Below are 21,519 nucleotides of genomic sequence, written 5' to 3'. Positions count from 1 at the left end.
CTCTTTTCGTCGGAAATAAATTCATACTTAGTGTTCTTTCACTGGAGCTTTGTTTTTGGGAAAAGATGATTTTTAAAAATTTAGTGCGCATTAATATCGTGCTTGCTTTTCTGGTTTCTCCAAAATTTCTCGGCTCTAAACCGCCTCCCGGTTAGCTCAATGGATAGAGCGCTGGACTGTTGTGCGGGAGGTCGAGGGTTCGAGCCCCGGCCGGACCAACACTCAAGGTCTTGAAATAACTGAGAAGAATATGCTTCCTTTCTGCAACATCAAGAAATGGTTAGATATTCTAGTCTTCTCGCATAGGGACGAATAAATGGAGGTCCCGTCTCCTGCAGGTTTAGGGGTAGGAGACGTTAATTTCCCACGCACGAGTATACTGTGTGATGGATGTCCTCCCCTGGGGTGGGTTGGGTGGGTGCTTACAGGGCCGTTCTGAAAACCACTTCTGAGAGAACGCACCCTGTCTAAAGATTATCTATCTATCTATCTATCTATCTATCTATCTATCTATCTATCTATCTATCTATCTATCTATCTATCATCTTATATCCAACGCGCGCTCGTGGAATAATTGTTAATTATTATCGCGCGATAATTTTTATTATTATCGCGCGATAATCCCGCGATAATATTTATCATCGCGCGATAATATTTATCATCGCGCGATAATTTATCATTTATCGCGCGATAAAAAAATGTGTCATGTCCCCTGTGGGCCACTAAGTATGGCTTTTGTCCCACTATTTCGATCGTTCCTCGATTTCGTAAACGTATGACGTCACGCTCACCTCGTGGTTAATATTTACCTGCTAGTATCCAATCTCCTCTGGGCGGGAATTTTCAAAATGGCGGGTAAAGGTAAGGCGGTGGTAAGTGTGAGTGTCAATGGAGCATTAGAGCCAGCGAGCCCGTCATTGCAAAACTGCATCAAATACTCAAGCACTGGTAAATACTTCAGCGTCCTGTGTGACTTTGGAACGGTATTAATACTTGAGTTAAAAGGTACTTTAAAAGTATATTTCAGCCATAACTCGAAAATGAAAATGTCTTAATTTATTGTTTACCGTGCATTTTTACAAGAAAGCAGGTAAAAGATTTCTAATTTCAATGGCACTTTGTCTGCTGACGTCCCTTAGTATGTCCTGACCTTGCTTTTGTTTACATTGCGAGCAGTTCACTTTCTCTAAAGTACGTTGCTGGTTCAAATGTGGGACCTATTAGCATTCCCAGTTAAGCATCAATTGCTACAACTATGTGTACCTGTTGTTAACAACTTCTTTGCGTTGAAATTGTCCACTTAACTTCAGAGAATATATTTTTTTATAACTGCTGCCACGGAAAAGTTGCTGAGAAGAGTGAAACTAATGCAGTAAATGGTTTGAACCCGGGGGTAACATGTGAAGGTGTAGTCTGATCGTTCGGGTGAGTGTAGTCCTGAGAAGGACTGTTGTCGGTGGCAGTGACACTGCCACCGACAACAGTCCTTCTCAGGACTACACTCACCCGGACGATCAGACTACACCTTCACAAGAGTGAAACTGTTGCGGTTTAATTCTCTACGAAGTATAAAATTTCTTTCACAAGCGACCTTGAAAGTAATTTACGTAAACAAATTTCGTCCTTTTTATGTTTTCTTTGCCTAGTCTCTATTTACAAAAACCATCAGGTCAGGGTTTTAGTCGCTGTCCTTCGGTGTAGCTACATTTTCAGACTACTTAAAATCATTTCATTTACCTTTCCTGGAGTGTCAAAATTGCAGCTGCAGTGATGGAACATGCAAGTCAGCTCTTTAGGTCAAAGATTTCTTTTGCATTGCATTGCAGAGCTTGGTGACAGTTTCCAGGCAGTCATTACCAAGAAACTCTCATTCAGCAAAGGTGAACTTCTCGAAGGCCATGCTTGGTCCACTGATGATGAGATTTTTGCAGTGGCTGGATACAGAATCCACCTTTGTAAAGTAAGCATGTGTACTTCTGTTACTTCTGTTTCTTTCAGCAGGGATGGTGTAGTGGTGTGAGCACCCACCTCCCACTGTGGGGGTCTGGGTTTGATGCCCAGACTTGGCATTACTTGAGTGGGGGCTAAAAGTTTCTAAAGAAACTGTGGTGCTGCGTCGGTGGGGGTAACAATGTAATTTGGTTATATCAGCTCAGTTGAAATTGTAAATTGGCCACCGTAACGAATAAAAAAGCAGATGTTTCGAGCGTTAGCCATTCGTCAGAGCAAGTGGAGGAATTGTGGGTTGTATGTGGGTTTAAATATAGAGGCAGAGGTACACCAGCCATTGGTGGGAACATGGCAACAAGAAAAATACGAATAAACTAGTGGAATGAAAAACGTTCATTGATACCTGTGGGATTAAGAGGGCCGATTTGAAAGATTAACTTTTGTTCAAGAGTTTTGTGGCTTTCCGTGTTGCCTAAATGTAAGGAAAGACCATAGATTGCCATATGTTGTTTAGAATGATTAGGTAAATTAAAGTGTCTAGCAACTAGTTGGGATGCATCCTTGTTATTCCTTTCTACGTTGCAAAGGTATTCTCGGAATCGGTCACCTAGTCGTCTTCCTGTTTCACTGATGTATAAATTTTTGCAATAAGTGCAAGTTATGCAATAGATTACGTTGGTGGAGGTGCACATGAAGTGATCGGTGACATTTTCTCAGCGTTGTGAATGAAGGTACAAGTTTTGCATCATGCGTGAGCGCATTTAAAAGTGCCAGGTTGGGCATGAGTTTGGAATGAACTTCTGAACAAAAAATTGCCTGCGTTTTTGTCGTGTTTGAATGAAATGAGTAGAAGTTGTGAAAAGATAGGGCCGGTCTCTGGATCATTTTGAAGTTGTTTAAAGTTTTTAAGAATAATAGATTTGCTGAGTGGTTGTGGGGGTGAAACATGAGAGTGAATGGAATGCGGTCGGCACTTTCCTTCTGTGACGTTTGTAGTGCTGACTGTCGATCAATAAGTTGGGCGTGGTAGTGACCCGCTTGAATGAAAGAAACAGGGTAACCACGCTTTTCGAAAAACTGGCATATTAACTGTGATTTGTGGGAAAAATGAGAGTCATCACTACATAAACAACGAAGTCTTAGAAACTGAGAAAAGGGAATGGAATTCTTAACATGAGATGGATGCGAAGATGAATACAACAAGTAACTATGCGAGTCTGTGGGTTTGTAATACACACTAGTGGATAAACCGTTGCCTTCAATTGAAACTTTGATATCTAAAAAGGAAACATTTTTTTGATCAACGTACTGTTAAGGAACCTAAATCTGAAACCCTACTTCGCTTAGCTGAACTAGTGCTCACACTTAACTGTTTTTCATTCTGGGACAACTTTTTCAAACAAACCCACGGCGTAGCCATGGGTACCAAAATGGGACCCAGCTATGCCAATCTTTTTGTAGGTTTTGTTGAACACCAATTTTGTAACCAATACATTGGCCCCAAACCCAAACTCTATGGGTCACCATCACGCCCAACTTATTGATCGACAGTCAGCGCTAAAAACATCACAGAAGGAAAGTCCTGACCACATTCCATTCACTCTCCCGTTTCACCCTCACAACCACACAGTTAAATCCATTATTCTTAAAAACTTTAAATTACTTCACAACAATCCAGAGACGGCCACTATCTTTTTGCAACCTCCACTTATTTCATTCAAATGCGACAAAAACATTGGCAATTTTTTGTTCAGAAATTCATTCCAAACTAATGATCAACCCGGCACTTTTAAATGCGCTTGGGCACGATGCAAAACTTGTCCCTTCATTCACAATGCTGAGAAAATATCAGGACCCAAGCGATCCATTAAGATCACCGATTACTTCACGTGCCCCTCCGCCAACGTAATCTATTACATAACTTGCACTTATTGCGAAAATTTATACATCAGTGAAGCAGGAAGACGACTAGGTGACCGATTCTGAGAACACCTTCGCGACGTAGAAAGGAATGGCAAGAAGGCATCCAAGCCAGTTTAATTTACCTAATTATTCTAAACAACATATGGCAATCTGCGGTCTTTCTTTACATTTAGGCAACACAGAAAGCTGCAAAAGTCTTGAACAAAAGTTAATCTTTCAAATCGGCACTCTTAATCTCACAGGTACCAACGAACATTTTTCATTCCACTAGTTTATTTGTATTTTTCTCGTTGCCATGTTCCCACCAATGGCTGGTGTACCTCTGCCTCTATATTTAAACCCACGTACAACCCACAATTCCTCCATTCGCTCTGACAAAGGGCTAACACTCAAAACGTCAGCTTTTTTATTCGTTACGGTGGCCAATTTACAATTTCAACTGAGTTGACATAGCCAAGTTGCATGAGTGGGTTCAGTTTGTTGTTAGTTCTCATCCTTGCTCTAAGAGTCTTCCAGTTTCCTCCTTCCCCAAAAACCAACTTTCCAAATCCGAATTCAACCTGGAAACAAGGAATAGGAAGAGCTGCCTTATAGAATGTCTACTGCTAAATCATTAGTATTATTATTAAAATGTACCTGAGGCTCTCATTGAATGGTAGCTACGACGTCATTAGAATTGCCCTTGATACTGTAAGTTACTTCTTTTTTTTTCAGTTTGTTGTTAATAGATGAGAATATGGATCCTGCTAGAAAAGAAATGAATAATTTTTACAACTATTTTCTTGCATGGAATGGCTCTGTCGTTGGTTTCTTTAACCTTTCCAATTCCAAGATTCAGCAATCAACTCTCCACACTCCCTGCCATACATTTATTATGATTGTAGATTGGAAATAAAATACCCCAGAGTTGATTAAGTTCTCACTTCTCATCACCATTCTGCTTGAAAGTATAATAGATGATGTAAGGAGGAATCCAGGTTTGGTTGCTCCTTGGAGTGAAAATGTTTAGAACACAGCATTTGATGCAGAACATATTAATTAAGTTACTCTAACCATACTCAGATAAGTATTTCTCCTTAATTTATACTTATCTTACTTTTGTATCTTAAATGTCAGGTCAGTGAGGACTTCCTCATCTTTCACACTATTCCTTTGTATTATTTGCCAAAAGACATTTCCATTATCTTGAGGGATTTTTCATCTTCAGATGAGGTAGTGTATGAATGAGTAACGATTTTAAAAATGTACAATTTATATGCATAATTGTTGTAAGCTTTTGGGTAAATGTCTGATAATTATGCAATATAGGTCCTACACTAGACAAGTCAAATGAAGATACCCATAACTACCACACATTGTCATGTCAGTTACCAACTAGTGGACATTTTGGATTTTTTCTAGTATCTACTCATCATGAAAGGGGTAAAAGTCCATTGCAAAAAGCCCCCATTCCTCCCTTCCCCTCCTCCCCCAGTGATCATTTGTCAAATTTATTTGCCACCTTTGTACTGGTTCTCAATTTCATTCCTTTGTTGGAGATGGATACTGTGAGATTGAATTGTTTTGGTCAGTGCCAACATATGATGTCCAAATCTTGACTTTTAATTCTGGTTTCTGGCTTCTGGCTTGCTAAAGATTAGGCTATGAGCTGTTACACATTTTAACTTTGAAGTACCAATTTTAATTATTATTTCGAGTCATTCAAATACTTAGTTATGAATTAATTAACTCTTTTTAATTGCCTCCTTATGGAAGAAGACTCAAAGAAATGCTTTAGCTAGTATCTTTACCTTTATATTGACTTTATAGCTTTTACAGAGTCATGTCACATGCAAGTTTTATCTTATTGCAGTCCCTTTCTTAAGTTTACATCCCTTTTTTTTTTCTTTTGATTCTTCAGATTTATCATTTAGCAGTTGCGGGTCCAAATGGAGTGGAGCTTTATCAAATGGAGTTGACAGACAACTTTAAAATTGTAACTCAAAAAACATTTTTTAATTAGTAATTATTACTTTTGAGATCAATTTTTTTGCTGTGTTTACTTTGTCCTTTCTCAGTTTGTCTTTTTTGTGTCAGGGTGCATCCTTATCAGTTCATCCAGATCTGGCCATTGCTTTGGTGGAATTTTCTCCAGACAAACAGAGCTTGGCAGTGGTATGCCCCTACATCTACTCAAGCCTATGCAATCTGAAAAAAAAATAGAACTGAATTAATTCAAGGGCAGTTTCAAATAGAAAAATTTCATCTGAAAAGCTATCAACCTTCATCGCAAGGTGTTATTTTTTTAACAGAGGGTGGACTTTAAATGTACGATGTACTCGCATTGTTTGTGTATCTTCAAAAATTTGGTTACAGACAGGTTTAGGTTGATCACAAGGAGGCCATGCATAGCCTAATGCCTATATTATATTAGTCACTGACAGTTACTGTACTGTAACCATTTTCAATACTTTATACTTGTTGCCTGTCTATGCTAGCAAAAATGCAATTACTTGTATCTTCACATGTTATCCAATTTTCAGCCAATCCCTGCAACAATTTTCATTACAATTTTACTTGAGATTATGAAAAAAGACTACAATAAGATGACAATTTTGGTATTTTATGTTAAAATATTTATAATAAATGAATGAAAGTCAGAATAACTTATTTAATAATATCTGATTGTCTTACTACAATTTCTTGGAATTGCAGGCTGCCTTTGATGGCCATTTTGGTATATGGACTGTTTCTAGCTTGTATGCTGACCAAAAAGGTTAGTATTAAATGATTATTATTAATGATAATAAATGTATTTATTGAGAATCTGCATAACCTGTATTAGTTGCACTTTGAAAGTGCAGTCAAGGAACATGTACAGTATTTAAAGGTTTTAATGAAAATGCATGTCTACAATGAAGTCCTGAGCTGCATTACTGGTACTTGATATTTCTTAGAACATATTTAATCAAATTATTGGGTGTACAGTGTTAGTACTTGTATAGTGTTTTCACAATTGACTTGATGTTGATGTTAGACAATGAATTAAATCAATACTGATGGCTATCCATGAATGGTAATAAACTTTACAGGATTTAGAAAATGCACCCCTAACAAAAAGGGGTAAAAAAGAGTTAGGAGGAAAGCAAAACAGACTGCAACCAGGTAAACGTGGAAGACAAAAAAAAATGCAAAAGAAAAGTCTTGAGATTGTAAGAATCTTTCGACTTTTTTCCCAATTTGTGTAATAGACTCAAAAGGGGCATTAAAATTAATGTTCTAAGGCATAGAAACCTTCTCTAGTTGGTTATACACATGGTGATGTAGCCCTTGCCTTGAAACTTTGAGATGAAGACCTTGTCAGATCACGCATGATAAATTTAAAGAAAGAACCAAAAAAACATTGCAACACAATGTGTAAGGTCTTGTAGGTAAAAGTGGTTAGGAATTCAAGCTCAACTGTAAAACTACTAATCTTGCTGATTTTATCATTTACCTCAGTCTATACAAGTATGGATTTACAGTAAAAATACTACAAACTGATTTTCCCTCTTTCCCTGTGGACTTGATATTGTTAAACAAACTTGTACAATTTTTCTGTATTTACAGAGTTTTGGTATATCCACCTTAAAACTGTTCGCATTACTAGCATGGAGTTCTCTCATGATAGCTCTATGGTTGCTGTGACAGGTTGGGAAGGCTGTTGGCATTTGTATAAGAAAGTAAGTGATGTGACAGAGGGTGTCACTGGCTATGGTGTAATCACCTTCCACAACCTCCTTTATTTTCTTAATTGAGGCAATCCACTTTGTAAGTCCATCAGAGACTTTTCTTGCCTCTTAACCTGAACATGTTTGCCCATTCTTTAGTCATGAGCTGAAAATGCACCCTTTGATTTGGACCTGCAAACTCTTTAGCTTGTGTATTTAAAAGTGTAAACATTAACTCAAGCTGATTCATAAGAATTAAGTTAAGTAAAAAAAAAATGAAGCAATCACTCTGCCATTTAACCTTTGATGCTCTAGACATAATGAAGAGTGAAATTTGTAAATTGACTGTGATACCTAAGTTTTACACTTCTTATAGTTATTTAATATGTAATTATTTGATTATTTTTCATGTGCATATCAAGATTTAATCTATTTATTTTAACTTATGAACTCAAATCACTGTAAAGTAAGCTAAATACAATTTGTAATGATTATTGTTCTGTATTCTATTGTTGATCAACTTTGTATTAGCTTTTGAGGTAATATAGAGTTTTACTGTATTATTGGTTGACATATGGCCTGCCTTTATTAGTCTATACTGCTTCCCATGATAATGTGGTTATTTTTGGTAATCACTATTGGAATAAAGTGTATGTATACAAGTAAAGTATGTCTGAGATAAGCAAAAAAAAGACAACAACAACAAATGTTAAATACAGGGTAGTGTAGTAAAAATAGTAGATCCTCAAACATTGAGCTTTCAGCATTACATGTCTAATGTTGCCTAATTTTAGGCTGTTCAAGATGGGAGATTGACTTGGATAGAGTTTGAACATGGTATTAGCATTGATAAGGTGTCAGGGGATCTACCTGGCTGTTTTGTGAGTTGGTCTCCAGATAGCAGATTCATGAGGTTAGTTTTCCACTTATTGTAATAGTAAGACTAGTACTATTTGATATTTTGATCACTGTAAATTCTTGATTTTACTGGCATTATCGTGGTATAATTACCCTAAATTAATTACAAAAAAACTTTTCTTTTACTTAAAAACAAATTGTTAAGGGTGGCTACAATGTGCAGAGATACATTGTTTGTATCTGTATTATTCTCTCTAGATCCTGACAAAGTCTTGAGTGATATACAGGTGTTTCAATATTGTTCATTTTGCCTTCAGTAACAATGTCTTTTATCATCATGATGCTTAGATAACAAGATTTTTTTTAATGAAATTGATTTTCCATCACGAACTACTTGTATGAAGAATGCCTTGGTAGGTGGGAATGAGTATCAAATATGATATTATCCATGGAATAATAATAGCAAAAAAAAATAATTTTACAGTACCTATTTTTAGCTTTATTTTTAGTTTTGCTAAGACTTGCTAAATCTCCTCTTAGATTAATTCAATGTAATGACCAGACATTTATCCTGTTGACATTGGATATTCAGACCTCTGTAACCACACAAATTTGTCTTGATGGCATTCCTAAAGGAGCAGCAAGTTTCAGGTGTTTTGAGTGGAAATGATAATGATTTGATGATTTTTCCTAGCATTGTCATTATTATTATTATTATTATTATTATTATTGTTATTGTGATTGTAATTATTTTTCTGTCTTTTGACTTTGACTTCTTCTTTGTCTTTGTCTTTGTCATTTTTATTGCATTTTAATTAATATTTTTCTCCTTCAGATATCCATACATTTATTTTACATAGGACATTCCTTATTCATCCGAAGTTGAATGTGATTCATTTTTTTCTTCAATTACTTCTTGATAGTCAAAGATCTGGGGATTTCATTCTCTTTTTCTTGCGATCCAAGCAATGTTTTGCTTTAAGGTGGCCAGAAACTCAACCTGGTAAGTGCCTGTATCCATCAAGGTGAAAATGACCTTCAAATCCCTTTCGCGAGGCTGATTAAGGATAGATTCTAAATTATGCGCTTACTCTCAAATCACATATGCGAGCCTTGGCTGGGTTTATTGTTAGTGTTGTGTTCCTGAGTAAGACATCTAGCATGTTAATGAGGGGAAGTAGCAATTCTTGAAATTATTTGCAAGCCTTGGCTGGGTTTATTGTTAGTGTTGTGTTCCTGAGTAAGACATCTAGCATGTTAATAAGGGGAAGTAGCAATTCTTGAAATTATTTCCTGTCATAAATACCTTGAAGATTGTACCTCACCGATTTTGCCACTTTTTAGAAATATGTGTGAATTTGCAGGTGAAAAATAATTTATCAACTTACTAAAATACTGAACTGTACAGTCCCTCACTATTTGTATACAATTTCTAGGCATTGATAAATGCATGATACACTCTTTTACATATGAACGTGTATGTAAACCTAGTCAGCCATTATAACCCACCCATTAATTTTTACGCGATTCTGTCACGTGTTGCAAAATCACCGGATAGTTATCACGCAATCAACCCCGTCTATTACGATATTTATCCTACGAATACTTCCGTCGAAAAGAAACAAAGCCAGCAGAAAAAAAAACCTGCTCAAGAGTTTCACTTTTTCATCTTTATCAAGAAAAACTAACTCGTTTGTAGAGTCCGGTGATAGTGACGTTAAAAAATTGTTCTCAAACGCTACTGCGGATGGTACAGAATAATCAACAAAATTTGCTGTTATTGGCGATACGAAAATTAGTGGGAGGGCTATAAAATAAATATGTCGGCTGATAATGTTGTTTGCTGAGAGATTGTCCCCAAAATGTAACGTTTGCCCTTAAAGTTTCGCTTCTCTTCCAAATATTCATTTCGAGGACAATATCTTTGCTGTGGACATTATCAACCAACGTACCAACCGCCTGAAGGGGTTTATTTACTAAGTAGCAGGAACGACGTCAAGAATATCGACATTTACCCTTAAAATAATCAATGGTAAAGTTTTATGTCAACTTTACTACGAGAAAATTAGAAAATTGTGACTAACTGTGTTTATCTGTAGAAGAAGTACTTGTAGATGAACGATACACATCTATGATCATTAGGTCACGAAGGTCTCCTCTTCCTATCTCCACAGTGTCTTTAGTGAAAAGTGTTTCCGTTGACGAAGAGAAAAAAAGACTTTTATTTCAAGAATCTTTTGAAGGCTCTGTGCTCGTAGAACTTTCGTCCAAGGGTTTATTGACCCTGCAGTGGAGGAGGACGTCTCAAGAAAGCTTTTCCTCGTTGAGGGAGATAGGAAATAGATCTGAGAGTAGCTGTGAAAATTCATCGACAGGAGTTGGCTCAGAATGCTTAGAACAAAGGAACGAAGGGTTAAATTTGGACGAAGAAGCTCTGGAGAAAAACTGTGAAAATGACAGCAGCAGCTGTACAGAAGATGAAACTAGATTGCCTAATGTTTCTGTAGGGCTTCATGCCATCGGGTCCACAGAAAATGCCAGTTGCTCGTCGGGTAATGAGAAAACAATTTCTGAAGACAATCCTGTTGAAAGTATGAATACTCTGCAGACTTCGGAAGGGTCTGAGACTTCCTATGAAAATTTTTACCCCAAGACTAACAGCAAATCCCAGTGTACTTCTAGTTTATCTAACGAAGTGTTAACTTTAGAAGCACCATTTATCAATCCAGGACTTTTTCAGAAGTCTTGGACTGGTAGCTCTAAGTTTCTATCAAGAAGCGACGTGCGACTGCTAATTTCAACAAACTATGTAATAGTGCCCGCCTTACCCCTGTTAGTGTATGTGTATGAGTCGCAAATCAAAGAGTGGGAAACGCTGCTATTCCCCTGTCCAGTCGAAAGCTGCTGTCTCACTGCAGGTATGTGTTTCATCTCATAACATTTAATAACAGATAGGTACAAACAATCATTTCTTTGAAAATCAGCGTAGAGAATGTACTTTACAGAAGAGTTTTTTGTTGCTTAGTGGCAGAGCATTGTTGCGCGGAAATCCGTAGGCTTGATTTTCGAATCGTCCTGTAGGGTCTCGGATTTTTTTCTCCGTCTCACGATTTTGGTAAATGTTACATAACATTTCGCAGAAGTCCGTATAATGTAATCACCTTTTTCAAGTTAATTGATGGGTATCATTTTAAGGAGGAGTTTCTTGTTGATTGACTTGTGATCGAGGGAATTCATTCCTTACTGAATTGAGAAATTACGTCCTAATAGTTTGAATGCTGTTTAACAGGTGCGACTACCATTATGGTGGATGGAGGAACTGTCGCGATAATTATCAAAAGCAATGAGTCGCGTATAATCCAGTTTTTAGCTGCCCTTAACAATGGTCTTTAGGCAAGTAACTCAACTCACGCAGTGCTATTTAATTTACTTTAATCTTTTCAGATAGATATCTCGTACTTCTCACCTCCGGCGGCAACTTGAGGATTTGGTGTTTGTGCACTATGAAAATGATCTACTGCTCTGGCAAGGCTCTTTTCAATATGGAAACTAGCTCTCAAAGGTAACAGGATCCTGACTTTACAATAAGTGTGGTGAGAACGATCCTCCTTGTAAGGAATTTATATTTCGCTTTTATAGCCTGCATAACTGGTCTCTTTCCTCTTTCTTGGCTGTAAGAGGCCTGATTTTTAGCGTTCAGCTCCAAAACCGGTTAGCATTCATGTTCGTCAAGTACCTCCATCAAAGAAAGCGTGTAGTCAGCTGTCTAGTGCCGGTGTGTAAAGGAATGTTGAACAGCGCACTCTTTTCTGTTTTTCGTTCCCCTGAAGAAGGGACCCTGGGAACAACTTTGGAAAAGCCAAGCCTTGAGATTTTGCGTTAACCTCTAGAACGGAGGCTCCCCTTTTCCTAGAGGATTATAGACTACGCTGCGAGTGTGTCTTTTCTTAGTTCAATTATGCTTTTTCCAAAACATTTTTGGTTAATAATTTACTTCTCTTCCCAGGTGTTTGATGTTAGGAGATCCGTTTGAGCTTCAGTTTAGCATCGTCAAGGTGGATCAAGCAGGCTCTGGAGAAATGATACGAGTCTCCATGTATCCAGGTAAAGGTGAAATAAGATTTAACCAAGAAGGTCCCAACATGGTTATGTTATTTGACCCTTGGTCCTTCATTGATCCCACTTGTGCCGTCAACTACTCACAAGATATGATGGCCCACAACGCCGGAGTGTTTTTTCGACTTTCATAGCATTGACTGAGTAAGAGTATTGTTTCTACCCAGTTACACTCCTGGGTGGAGAGAGGTAAAGTTTGTACTCGAGCTAAGTGGCCCAATCTGGCTAGGACTTTTCCAAGATACTGTAGCATGAGGCGCCGAGGAGTATTACTTCTCCACCCCGGATGGGATACCCGTCCATTGCAAGGTCTCTCCCCCCCCCCCCCCCACCCCCAGTATTTTATAAGGCTTCTCTAGAAATTTACTGGTACACATGGGCACTCATAAGTGGAGAGGGGAACTGTGAGAGTAAAGTGTTTTGCCAAAAACCACAACACAATAACCTGGCCAGGTTTCGAACCCAGACCTCTCGACCCGGAGTCATGCGCACTAACCATTAGCCCACACGCATCTTTCACCTAGGGCGGAGAGAAAGAGAGTTGTAAAAGTGTCTAGCTTGAGAATATGGCACAATGAGCCGGTCAGGAGCTCGAACCTACACCTTTCGATCCAAGTGTCAACCGTTTGGCCACCGCGTCCTACGAGGTGGGAGAACAAATGCATAATTGACATTTGCACTAATTTCCGTCCCCGTGTCTTCCCGTCTGAAGTCCTCACTGCATACCAAGAGAGAAAAGAATGCTATCAGTAGTGTTGAATTTTTTTTTTTTTTCACTCGTCACATCCTTGTTTGATCATTGTATTTCCAGGCCAAGGCAACCTCAAAGTTACCATGAAACGTTTACCGCTCTATTATCCTGATCTACTGAGTCAGAGCAGTAAAAGTCAATTGTGTGGCTCAATTGGCAGCTTAACTGTCTTCAAACAAAGCCAACATGCAAACGGCTGTGATTTGCCAAAGGCCGATCGTGGAGACGAGTATTCATTGCCAGTCAAATGGTTCGTGCTACTTCCAGGTAATGTTTAAGATTTTCGTAGTGTATAATGCGACAAGCGCCTGGTATATTGTAGGATATTGGCCGAGACTAAGTGTTTGTCGAAAAGGAGGAACAGCAAACCACGAAGTGAAGGTGGTATGGGGCAAAAATGAAAATTTGTTTTATATTCTTCCATCCATTTCTAATATCCTTCTTAACCGTTGTGCGATGCTTCTGAAGGCAAGCCAAAAACGGGTTACTGAATGATATTTAATCGCATTTTCCCATTTTTTCCAGAACTTTCCATCAGCCGAACATTTCTCGAGGAGCCAAAATGTACTTTAGAGCAATTCACTACCCGACGTCGTAGCTCCCTAAATCAACTGGATGAACTCACACGGGCTTCCAAGTAACTCGACTTAGCCTTAAATAAGGACAACAACTACAAGTTTTCCTTCTTTTTCTTTTTTTCTTTCTTTATGCCTTAGTGAAAAAATGGGGAAACTTAAAACAAATTACTTAACTTGTACTGTACACGTTTGATTGTGTGGTTGATGCTTTGATTCTCCTTGATTCGAAGAAAATAAAAGATAATTTCGTGATTAGACAGACTACAAGTTGTCTTCGTGAATTTTAATGTCGAAGTACAGACAGAATTCTCATGCTGTTTTTTGGTCCATTAACGTTTTCGAAACGAGATTGCATTAAAAAAAACTTTGTATCGTTGAATCAATGGATTACAATGCTACCAGAAAATACACTACTGTAAACAATGACATGATGAATTTGTATTTCTTAGAGCTTATTTAACTGTCAAATGATTATTTTTCCACATTGTTCAGTTTCCGATCGGACAGATCCAGTAGTGAATAACACACTTCATATCCGCACCTAAAAACAGAGTTGATTTTCCTTTACACTGACATCTGTACACGATAGTTCCTGTTGTGGGGTCAGTTTTTGCATCACCAAAGACGTACTCTGCAGCATTGATCGTTGAACAAGTAGCCGCAATGATCTTCATTCCCTAACAAAAAGAAATGTTACCTTTCGTCAGGAAGGACGCTTGAATTAACCTTGTACTAATGCTTATTACCCAACAAGTATTCATTGAAATATATGTTAATTGGTATCTATTGAAAAAAAAACTGTTGTCTTCACTTCGTGTGTAGATACTGAAACAATTGTTCTTTTGGCGTAATAAATACTTCACCACTTTCCACCTTGGTTCGAAGAATGAATGAACGTTATCAGAAAGTGCTGTGAACCTACCGGGTGTTCATCTTCTCGTAGAATTACTTTTGCATTAGCGGACGCCCCGGCTGTCTGTGCTACTTCCTTCTTGTTCTTGTACTGACAGAGGCTCACATTCCAAGCTGCATTCTTTCCAGGTGGTCCAGGCCATCCAGTTAATCCTTGTGATGCATTATATCCGCGCGGGCCCATCGCTCCTGGAGTCCCGCGGGGCCCTGGTAAGCCTCTAGAACCGTTAAAGCCTTGAGGACCCGTTGGTCCTGTTGTACCTTTGGAACCCATAAGGCCAATAGGTCCTGGGGTCCCTGGAGGGCCAGGTGGTCCAATTTTGCCGCGTGGGCCTTGAGGACCTGGTCGACCGGTGCAGTAGCTGCAGCTTTGTTCCTGCAGAAAGAAGAAGAGTGGAAAATGATCTTGTTTCGGTGATGTCCATACAAGGCATTAGCCAAAGAATTATGTTCACCTGTACTGTCAGGTTCTCCATCGCTTTCCTTTGCGTTTGTAGTTCTATCATGAGCTTTTGAACTTGAGAGCGGGTGACATTTAAGTCTTCTTCCAGCTTTGAAATTTTCACTTTCATTTCTTGACCATCGTCCCTTCCACTTCCAACAGCTTTTGAAAATAAGAGCAGATTGTCATTACAAGTAAAACATCTACCTGCACTAATTCCTTGATGTAGGATAAGGTTGGAAAAAGACATTTTTTGCTTAAGCTCAGTTTGACGAGGAGAAGCGAGATGGACGACAAGTTCAAAAGCTTCTCTTCTGGTCAACCACATTCCATCGCGATTGTAAAACAAAAGCAGTGCAAGGCATACGAGCCATGTAGAGTCAAACCTGTATGTAGCGGTCGCCGAAAGGAAATAGCGTGACCGGGTGACCGCTAAATGTAGGTTAACCGCTTAAATCAGATTTCGCAGAATAGGCGTCATATGAAGAAACGATAAAAAACGTCCTTTCATGCCATAATTAAACACTTAATGTAAAAAAATTCAGTTAAAAATACTACGAGTTGATTTTACCTGAAAGATTGTTATTTAGTTTCATTTGAGGTGTTCCGCTTCAGGTGACTGTACAATATAGGTGGAGGACAATATAGACAGGCCGTCCGGACTCAGTAGAGGGTGACCACGACTGCTTATTATAGGTGACCGCTCATTAGAAGTGAAAATTACAGGTGGACCCTGAACACCAACCGCTTAATACGCGGTGACTGCCTTACACGGTTGGCGCTAAATACAGGTTCGACTGTGTGGGCGTTTTTGGCTGACCCTTCGTGAAAATTTTGATGTTTTCTGTGATTTCGCCCTTTTCTCCTCTCATGGGAGATCTTTACATTGGGAAACTCTGTTGGGCACATTGCACCGAATGTTTTTTCGCCAAAATTGAGATTTTTTAAAAGGCTTCACGTAAATGCTGTGTTTTCTGATTGTGATTGTGATTTTTCGGCATCTGGACAGGCAGATAATGGCAATAAATTAGATCTAATTTTGACGAAATCATTCACCATGCTACATCTTTTAGAATTCCGTCAAATTACGTCAGTAAATTTCCAAAGGAATGATCTTCAAAATGACGTAAAGTTTACTTTGGGCAAATGTTTTCTAACGACGCCAGGTAACTAAAATATTACACGGAAGACATAAAGTCACGCAATATGTTGATTGCGTGACCAAAAAGTTAAAGAGAATTCCTGTTTTCAAATGACTTCGGATCGAACAGGAGAACAGGAGAACACCTTTTGTTAAATGATAAGTTCTCTTACCATTTCAATTTTGTTCTTGCAAAGATAATCCGCCATCGTTCTGTCTAGTACGATTATGCACCAGTGTGAGCAGCGGTATAGGATAAAGACTTAGCTGATCTAGTTTCTACCCCTAGTTTAACTTTCTGTATGTGCTTACCCGTGCCTTTTAACTAGCTTTCGGTAAAAACCGAAAAAGATTGCGTATGTAAATTTCCGAAAGAATGATCTTCAAAATGACGTAAAGTTTACTTTGGACAAATGTTATCAAGCGACACAGGAAACTCTTTAAAATGGACATAAAATGTAACTAAAGGGAGCACACTGTTTTTTCGCGTGGCTAAAAGCTACCAAAGCAACCAAATCCTACACAACTTACATTTTACTAACGAGGAAGAGTCTTTAAAAGAGCACAAGTTGGTTAGATTTCCCTAATTGCAAAGGTGTCGATTCCAGATGGTGAAAGTGAAAAATTCATTTTTCTCGAAAATAAAAACACATTTGAGAGAAAAAAAACTTCACAGCGTTTCTTGCCCTAGTAAGGGCTACTTGTATGCAAAAATTGAGACAATTTGAATTTTTGACCTTTTCCAAAAAAGTTTTATTTTTGTTTTTTGTACGGATCTCCTCTTCAGATCTAGAGCTACTAGCGTGACTTACCACAGGAAGGGGCAGTTGAAGCTGTACCTGACGTAACTTCACTCCTTGCCGTCACCGTAACCACACCTAAAACCAAAGTGGTAAAGGCCGTTAAGAATGATGCAACAGCAATGGCAGATCCAATAAAGAAAAGTCGGTGATGTTTCATTGCATCAGAATCTTTATACGACTGTGCTTTCACTTTAGGCTTTCTCTGAGGATTGTCGTTTGTGATGACCAAATCATCATAGGTTCTGGCCTCACCTTCCTGTTTGGATTCCATTTCGAAATAAATGTTCTCCTGAGTGAGTTCGATCTTAGAATCCATCATATGGCGTTGTAATATTGTGCCGATTGCGAAAGGAATTTCCTTTGGACGCTTCACAGTGGACGTGAACAAGCTTAGGCAGGCCACAGGAGATACTGAAATGCGATGTGATCAAATGACAGCTTTCTCACGAGAGACAGCTAAGATTGACCATGACGCCAGCTGTATGAAAATAGAATGATAACAAGAGGTATTTGTTTAGACCAGGTTTACAGATTGTAAAACATAGACCTGACCAAAAATGACGATGTAGGCATCATTCATCAAAAAGGTTATGTTTTCGTATACAGCTCTAAGTTGTATTTATCCAACCGCTTCCGTGGACTTTGCTTCGCGTAAATGTTTCCATCTAGGTATCAATAATCAATGGACGTTATGAAGATTATTACTAGCCAAGTGGCACAAGATGTCTGTTTCTCAGTTGAGGTCAAGGGAGTTTCTAATCGCTGTGTAAATTCTTCTTTCCCATGGCGGATCTGGCAGCGCCCGTAGTGAAGCTCGACACTTGTTAGAAATGGTAATAATAATAATAATAATAGTACTTTTTTTAATTTTATAATCAAACACCTTCATTCACTCTGATTAATAAAAATATTTATAACATAACCAAAGTAAAGCGCGCGCTCTGATTGGTCAATTCAGCGTCCCCCATTTGCCCATGGGTGTACGCTGCGGACGTGAGCAAATGCAAAGACAATTTTTCCGCACGCGCTTGTATTTTCTGGCCACGTAAGATTTGTTAAATAAAAGGGAACTCTTTAGCTACAATGTATCAATGTTATGTTATAAAACAAATGGTAAACACCACAGCGTACACTATTGAGTTATGGATGCACTTGGGAGGTTTGCTAAGCACTCAAGAAGCTAGAGTCGCTCTCGGCTATCGCCTCGAGCGACTCTTACGCTTCTTTCGTGCTTAGCAACCTGCATGCATCCATAACTCAATAGCGTACGCTGTGTTGTTTACCATTTGTTAATTACAAAAAGTATGATAAAATGCTTAAAAATCGAGAAATGCATTAAAATGTCTGCTAAAAATCTAAGAAACGCTAGTAGATACACACTTCGTGTTATAATAATGATAGCATTGATAATACTGTTAGACACTTCTTGGCCCAGTATTCCTGGCTTTGGCTAGAGTTCCCCAGAAATAGCTTTCTCAGTGCCGTAGCAAATATTAGCATGTTCTTTTTCAGTAGCCAAGTCAATGTCCGACAACTCTACGTGAACTCTCCTAGAAACATGCGAGCCTCTTAAGGAAAGTAATGCTGATCTCAGCAGTGCAAAGGACACTCTTGCCCTGATCCATGACATGGTAGTCGCGTAGCTTTCGCCCTTTGTAGCAACCAGCTCGGCAAGTCTATTATGGTATGGTTCACATTCCACCGGTCGTGCTAAAAGCTAAAGGTGTGATTGTAGCTTGCTCTACTTCTAACACACGGCTAGCCTAATGGCGCTTCTTCTCTGTTCCGTGCTGCCTGAATATCTGGATCCATACTTCTTAGGGGTCTGCATTTGGGTGGCACTCTCATATAAAAAAAGCCGACCTCTACCTCTCCCAGAATCCCCTAGCAACTATATCCAGTCGTGCATCAGGGGCGGTGTTGTCTCCCCTATTCAACTCTTCTCCTGTGATGTCTTGCAAAACTTGTTCCATTTCAACACCATTGCACACCAAGCGAAGCAGTTCCGCCTCCAATTCCCTCAGTTCATTATGGCGTTGTATGGTAAATCCGCTCCGTTTGCATATCATAGCATGATCCACGTTGAAGATGTCCCCAAAAACACAGAAAGAGGGTGTATCAGGAACTTCCCAGTCGTACCTGAATTTCACAGCGTCTCGAAACTCACTCTTGTTTAAATCAAAATTCATATCTTTAATTGATAAAATAGTAAGCCAACTAGAAGCACCTTTCTGAGTGGCAAGGTCCACAGTTTTTTCAGAAATCGAGCTCTTCACCTCATCAAGTTTTTCCTTCAGATACTGCTTCTTCATTTTGTGTATCTCCTGTTGCACAGCGCGTATTTCATTTTCGTCTAGTGGCTCATGCGCCTGTGATTCTATTTGTACGGCAAATGGACCAGAGATATTAGCTGATGCTACTTACTCTGCGGCTGCTACTTGACTCGAATTTATTAGGCCCATGCCTCCCATTCTCACTGGCAGCGCCAGCAGCTCGCGTTCAGCTTGTGTACATTTGTGACCTGTATTGGACGGTATTAAGGCATCAGCTATTGCACGCTCTAAAGGTGCGAGTAGATCTATTTCAGGAAGAGTTCTCAGAAAGTATGTTCAGCGGTGTTTTAAACCAAAAGTGAACGCTGCATAGCAAGCCTGGGGCTGCGACGGAGCAAACTCAGCCAATTCTTTCACCTGCCCCGCCCATTCCTCGACTTTGTCGTTGATGCACTGCTCAAGATAGGACCTGGAGCCCAGCGCCGCACTTAGGTACTTCCGTCCTTCTGGGGTGATGTTAAGTGCTGTTTCTTCAGAGATGCTCCTAGCGGTCTCCTCCGTATCAGGCTTCGTAACAAGCCTGCACTTTCCAGCTAAGTCCGGTTCTGCCATTGTCAGCTCATCCCACCACACTTATTTTTATTTATTTATTTACTCCATTTTCACTGCATTAATTTTTGCGGTGAGTGGGGAAGGACTAGGAAGGAACATAGGAACCATTCGTGCTAGTCCACCCATCCCACCCCAGAGGAGGACATCCATCACACAGTAATCTCGTATGTGGGAAATTAACGTCTCCTACCCCAACTCTGCAGGAGACGGGACCTCCATTTATTCGTCCCTATCCGAGAAGACTAGAATATCTAACCATTTTTTGATGTTATAGAAAGGTAGCAAATTCTTCTCAATTATCATGATTTTAAGACCCTGAGTGTTGGACCGGCCGGGGCTCCAACCCTCGACCTCCCGCACAACAGTCCGGCGCTCTATCCATTGAGCTAACCGGGAGGTGGTTAAAAACTGAGAACACCGATCCACACCCTGTCGCATCATCAGCAACCAACGTTGTTTAGCTTGACTAACTTCCTGTCAATGAGAGATGAGTGGCCATAGACTAAGGGCATACATACACATTGCTAAGGGATCGCCTTGTGTAGTACCCTCTGCGGAAATGATTATACAGTAGTAATAATGATGATAACAATAATAAGGCAAACAAAGCAAACAGGATCGACGTCACTATCGAGGACAAGGTTGACAGGAAATTGTTGCTGATTGAGATGAGATGCCTGTCGCCGTCGCCAAGTGAAAGCCGTTGAGAAGAAAACTAAGTACGGACCACTTAGGTGGGAGCTACATGGGAGATTTCCAGGACTCTGAGTGAACCAGTACAATATTATCGTTTTTTTTTCTCGATGCATGAGCAGGCGTTGTTCTATAATTCCTGAAATCTGATTGCTTCTAAGAGCGGGCAGCATTCTCCCTTCCGGTCGCCTCAAGCAGGCGCTATCAAATCCTTTGCGTGTTGAGTAGCTCAGTGCATCCAAAGCTTTGTTTCAAATTTTCATTAATACATTATTTTTGCCGGCTGGGAAGCATTTATAGGCGAAGATTTTGGACACAGCCGATAAACAATTTATTAATTTTCTCTCTCTTGATGTATTATGGTTTTTTTCCGCTAAAATTGATTTCGAAATAAATTTTGTGGTGTAAGATGTTTCAAGAGAATATAAGCGTATTTATGTTCTCTTAGTTTGTCAAATAGATTGATACGTGGCCTACAAAACCGTTTGTAATTCAATAATCCTCAAAAGTAACTGAAAAGTTAAAACCAAGGTATTTGTAGTAAAAAATTAAATTAATCAATGTAACTCTTATTCATTTAAAATCTAAATCCTTCAAAACAGTTTATTCGATGTAAAAATTTGAACAAAGTTTTGAGTATAAATAAATAAACTTCCGCTAATTCTTTGTCTACCGTACATTTCACAAAAGAAACCGAAGTAATTTAATGGTTAAAAGTCGTATTAAATCCTCTTGTATCTAGCTAGAAAAGGGTTTCATTTTACTTCCGTTTTTTCGA

General features: G+C 39.1%; 2 protein-coding genes and 1 pseudogene across 4 annotated transcripts; 1 reads left to right on the top strand and 2 right to left on the bottom strand.

Annotated features, from left to right (window-relative positions):
• The first annotated feature begins 820 nt into the window (after positions 1–820).
• LOC111326483 (uncharacterized) lies at positions 821–14,126 on the top strand. 3 transcript variants are annotated; one of them, XR_002694455.2, is made up of 15 exons: positions 821–1,005; positions 1,827–1,960; positions 4,990–5,085; positions 5,774–5,848; positions 5,950–6,027; positions 6,568–6,628; positions 7,462–7,574; positions 8,357–8,475; positions 8,961–9,071; positions 9,344–9,423; positions 10,595–11,338; positions 11,865–11,982; positions 12,427–12,524; positions 13,061–13,183; positions 13,348–13,487. XR_002694455.2 is itself a non-coding variant. In XM_022930488.2 (15 exons), the coding sequence occupies exons 1-15, from the start codon at positions 849–851 to the stop codon at positions 13,926–13,928; spliced, it is 2,307 nt and encodes a 768-aa protein (XP_022786223.2). In that variant the 5' UTR covers positions 822–848; the 3' UTR covers positions 13,929–14,126. The 3 variants fall into 3 exon arrangements, 2 of the variants coding, with proteins under 2 accessions (XP_022786223.2, XP_022786225.2); XM_022930488.2 differs by lacking the exon at positions 13,061–13,183 and adding an exon at positions 13,813–14,126 and having other exon boundaries at positions 822–1,005; positions 13,348–13,554; XM_022930490.2 differs by lacking the exons at positions 8,961–9,071; positions 13,061–13,183 and adding an exon at positions 13,813–14,126 and having other exon boundaries at positions 822–1,005; positions 13,348–13,554.
• On the bottom strand, positions 13,815–18,397 carry LOC111326488 (uncharacterized). Its single transcript, XM_022930497.2, has 4 exons — positions 17,173–18,397; positions 15,233–15,381; positions 14,788–15,153; positions 13,815–14,542 (listed from the first exon to the last, which is right to left on the bottom strand). Exons 1-4 carry the CDS (start codon positions 17,480–17,482, stop codon positions 14,354–14,356), a joined length of 1,014 nt encoding a protein of 337 aa, XP_022786232.2. The 5' UTR covers positions 17,483–18,397; the 3' UTR covers positions 13,815–14,353.
• A 564-nt stretch (positions 18,398–18,961) lies between these two features.
• Positions 18,962–20,547, bottom strand: LOC148728375 (uncharacterized; annotated as a pseudogene).
• Between the last annotated feature and the right edge of the window lie 972 nt (positions 20,548–21,519).

This window comes from Stylophora pistillata, chromosome 6 (genome assembly GCF_964205215.1).
Source record: "Stylophora pistillata chromosome 6, jaStyPist1.2, whole genome shotgun sequence".
Classification (NCBI taxonomy): Eukaryota; Metazoa; Cnidaria; class Anthozoa; order Scleractinia; family Pocilloporidae; genus Stylophora; species Stylophora pistillata.
The sequence above is the reverse complement of the archived record's forward strand: the minus strand, read 5'-3'. Positions and strand labels throughout refer to the sequence as shown.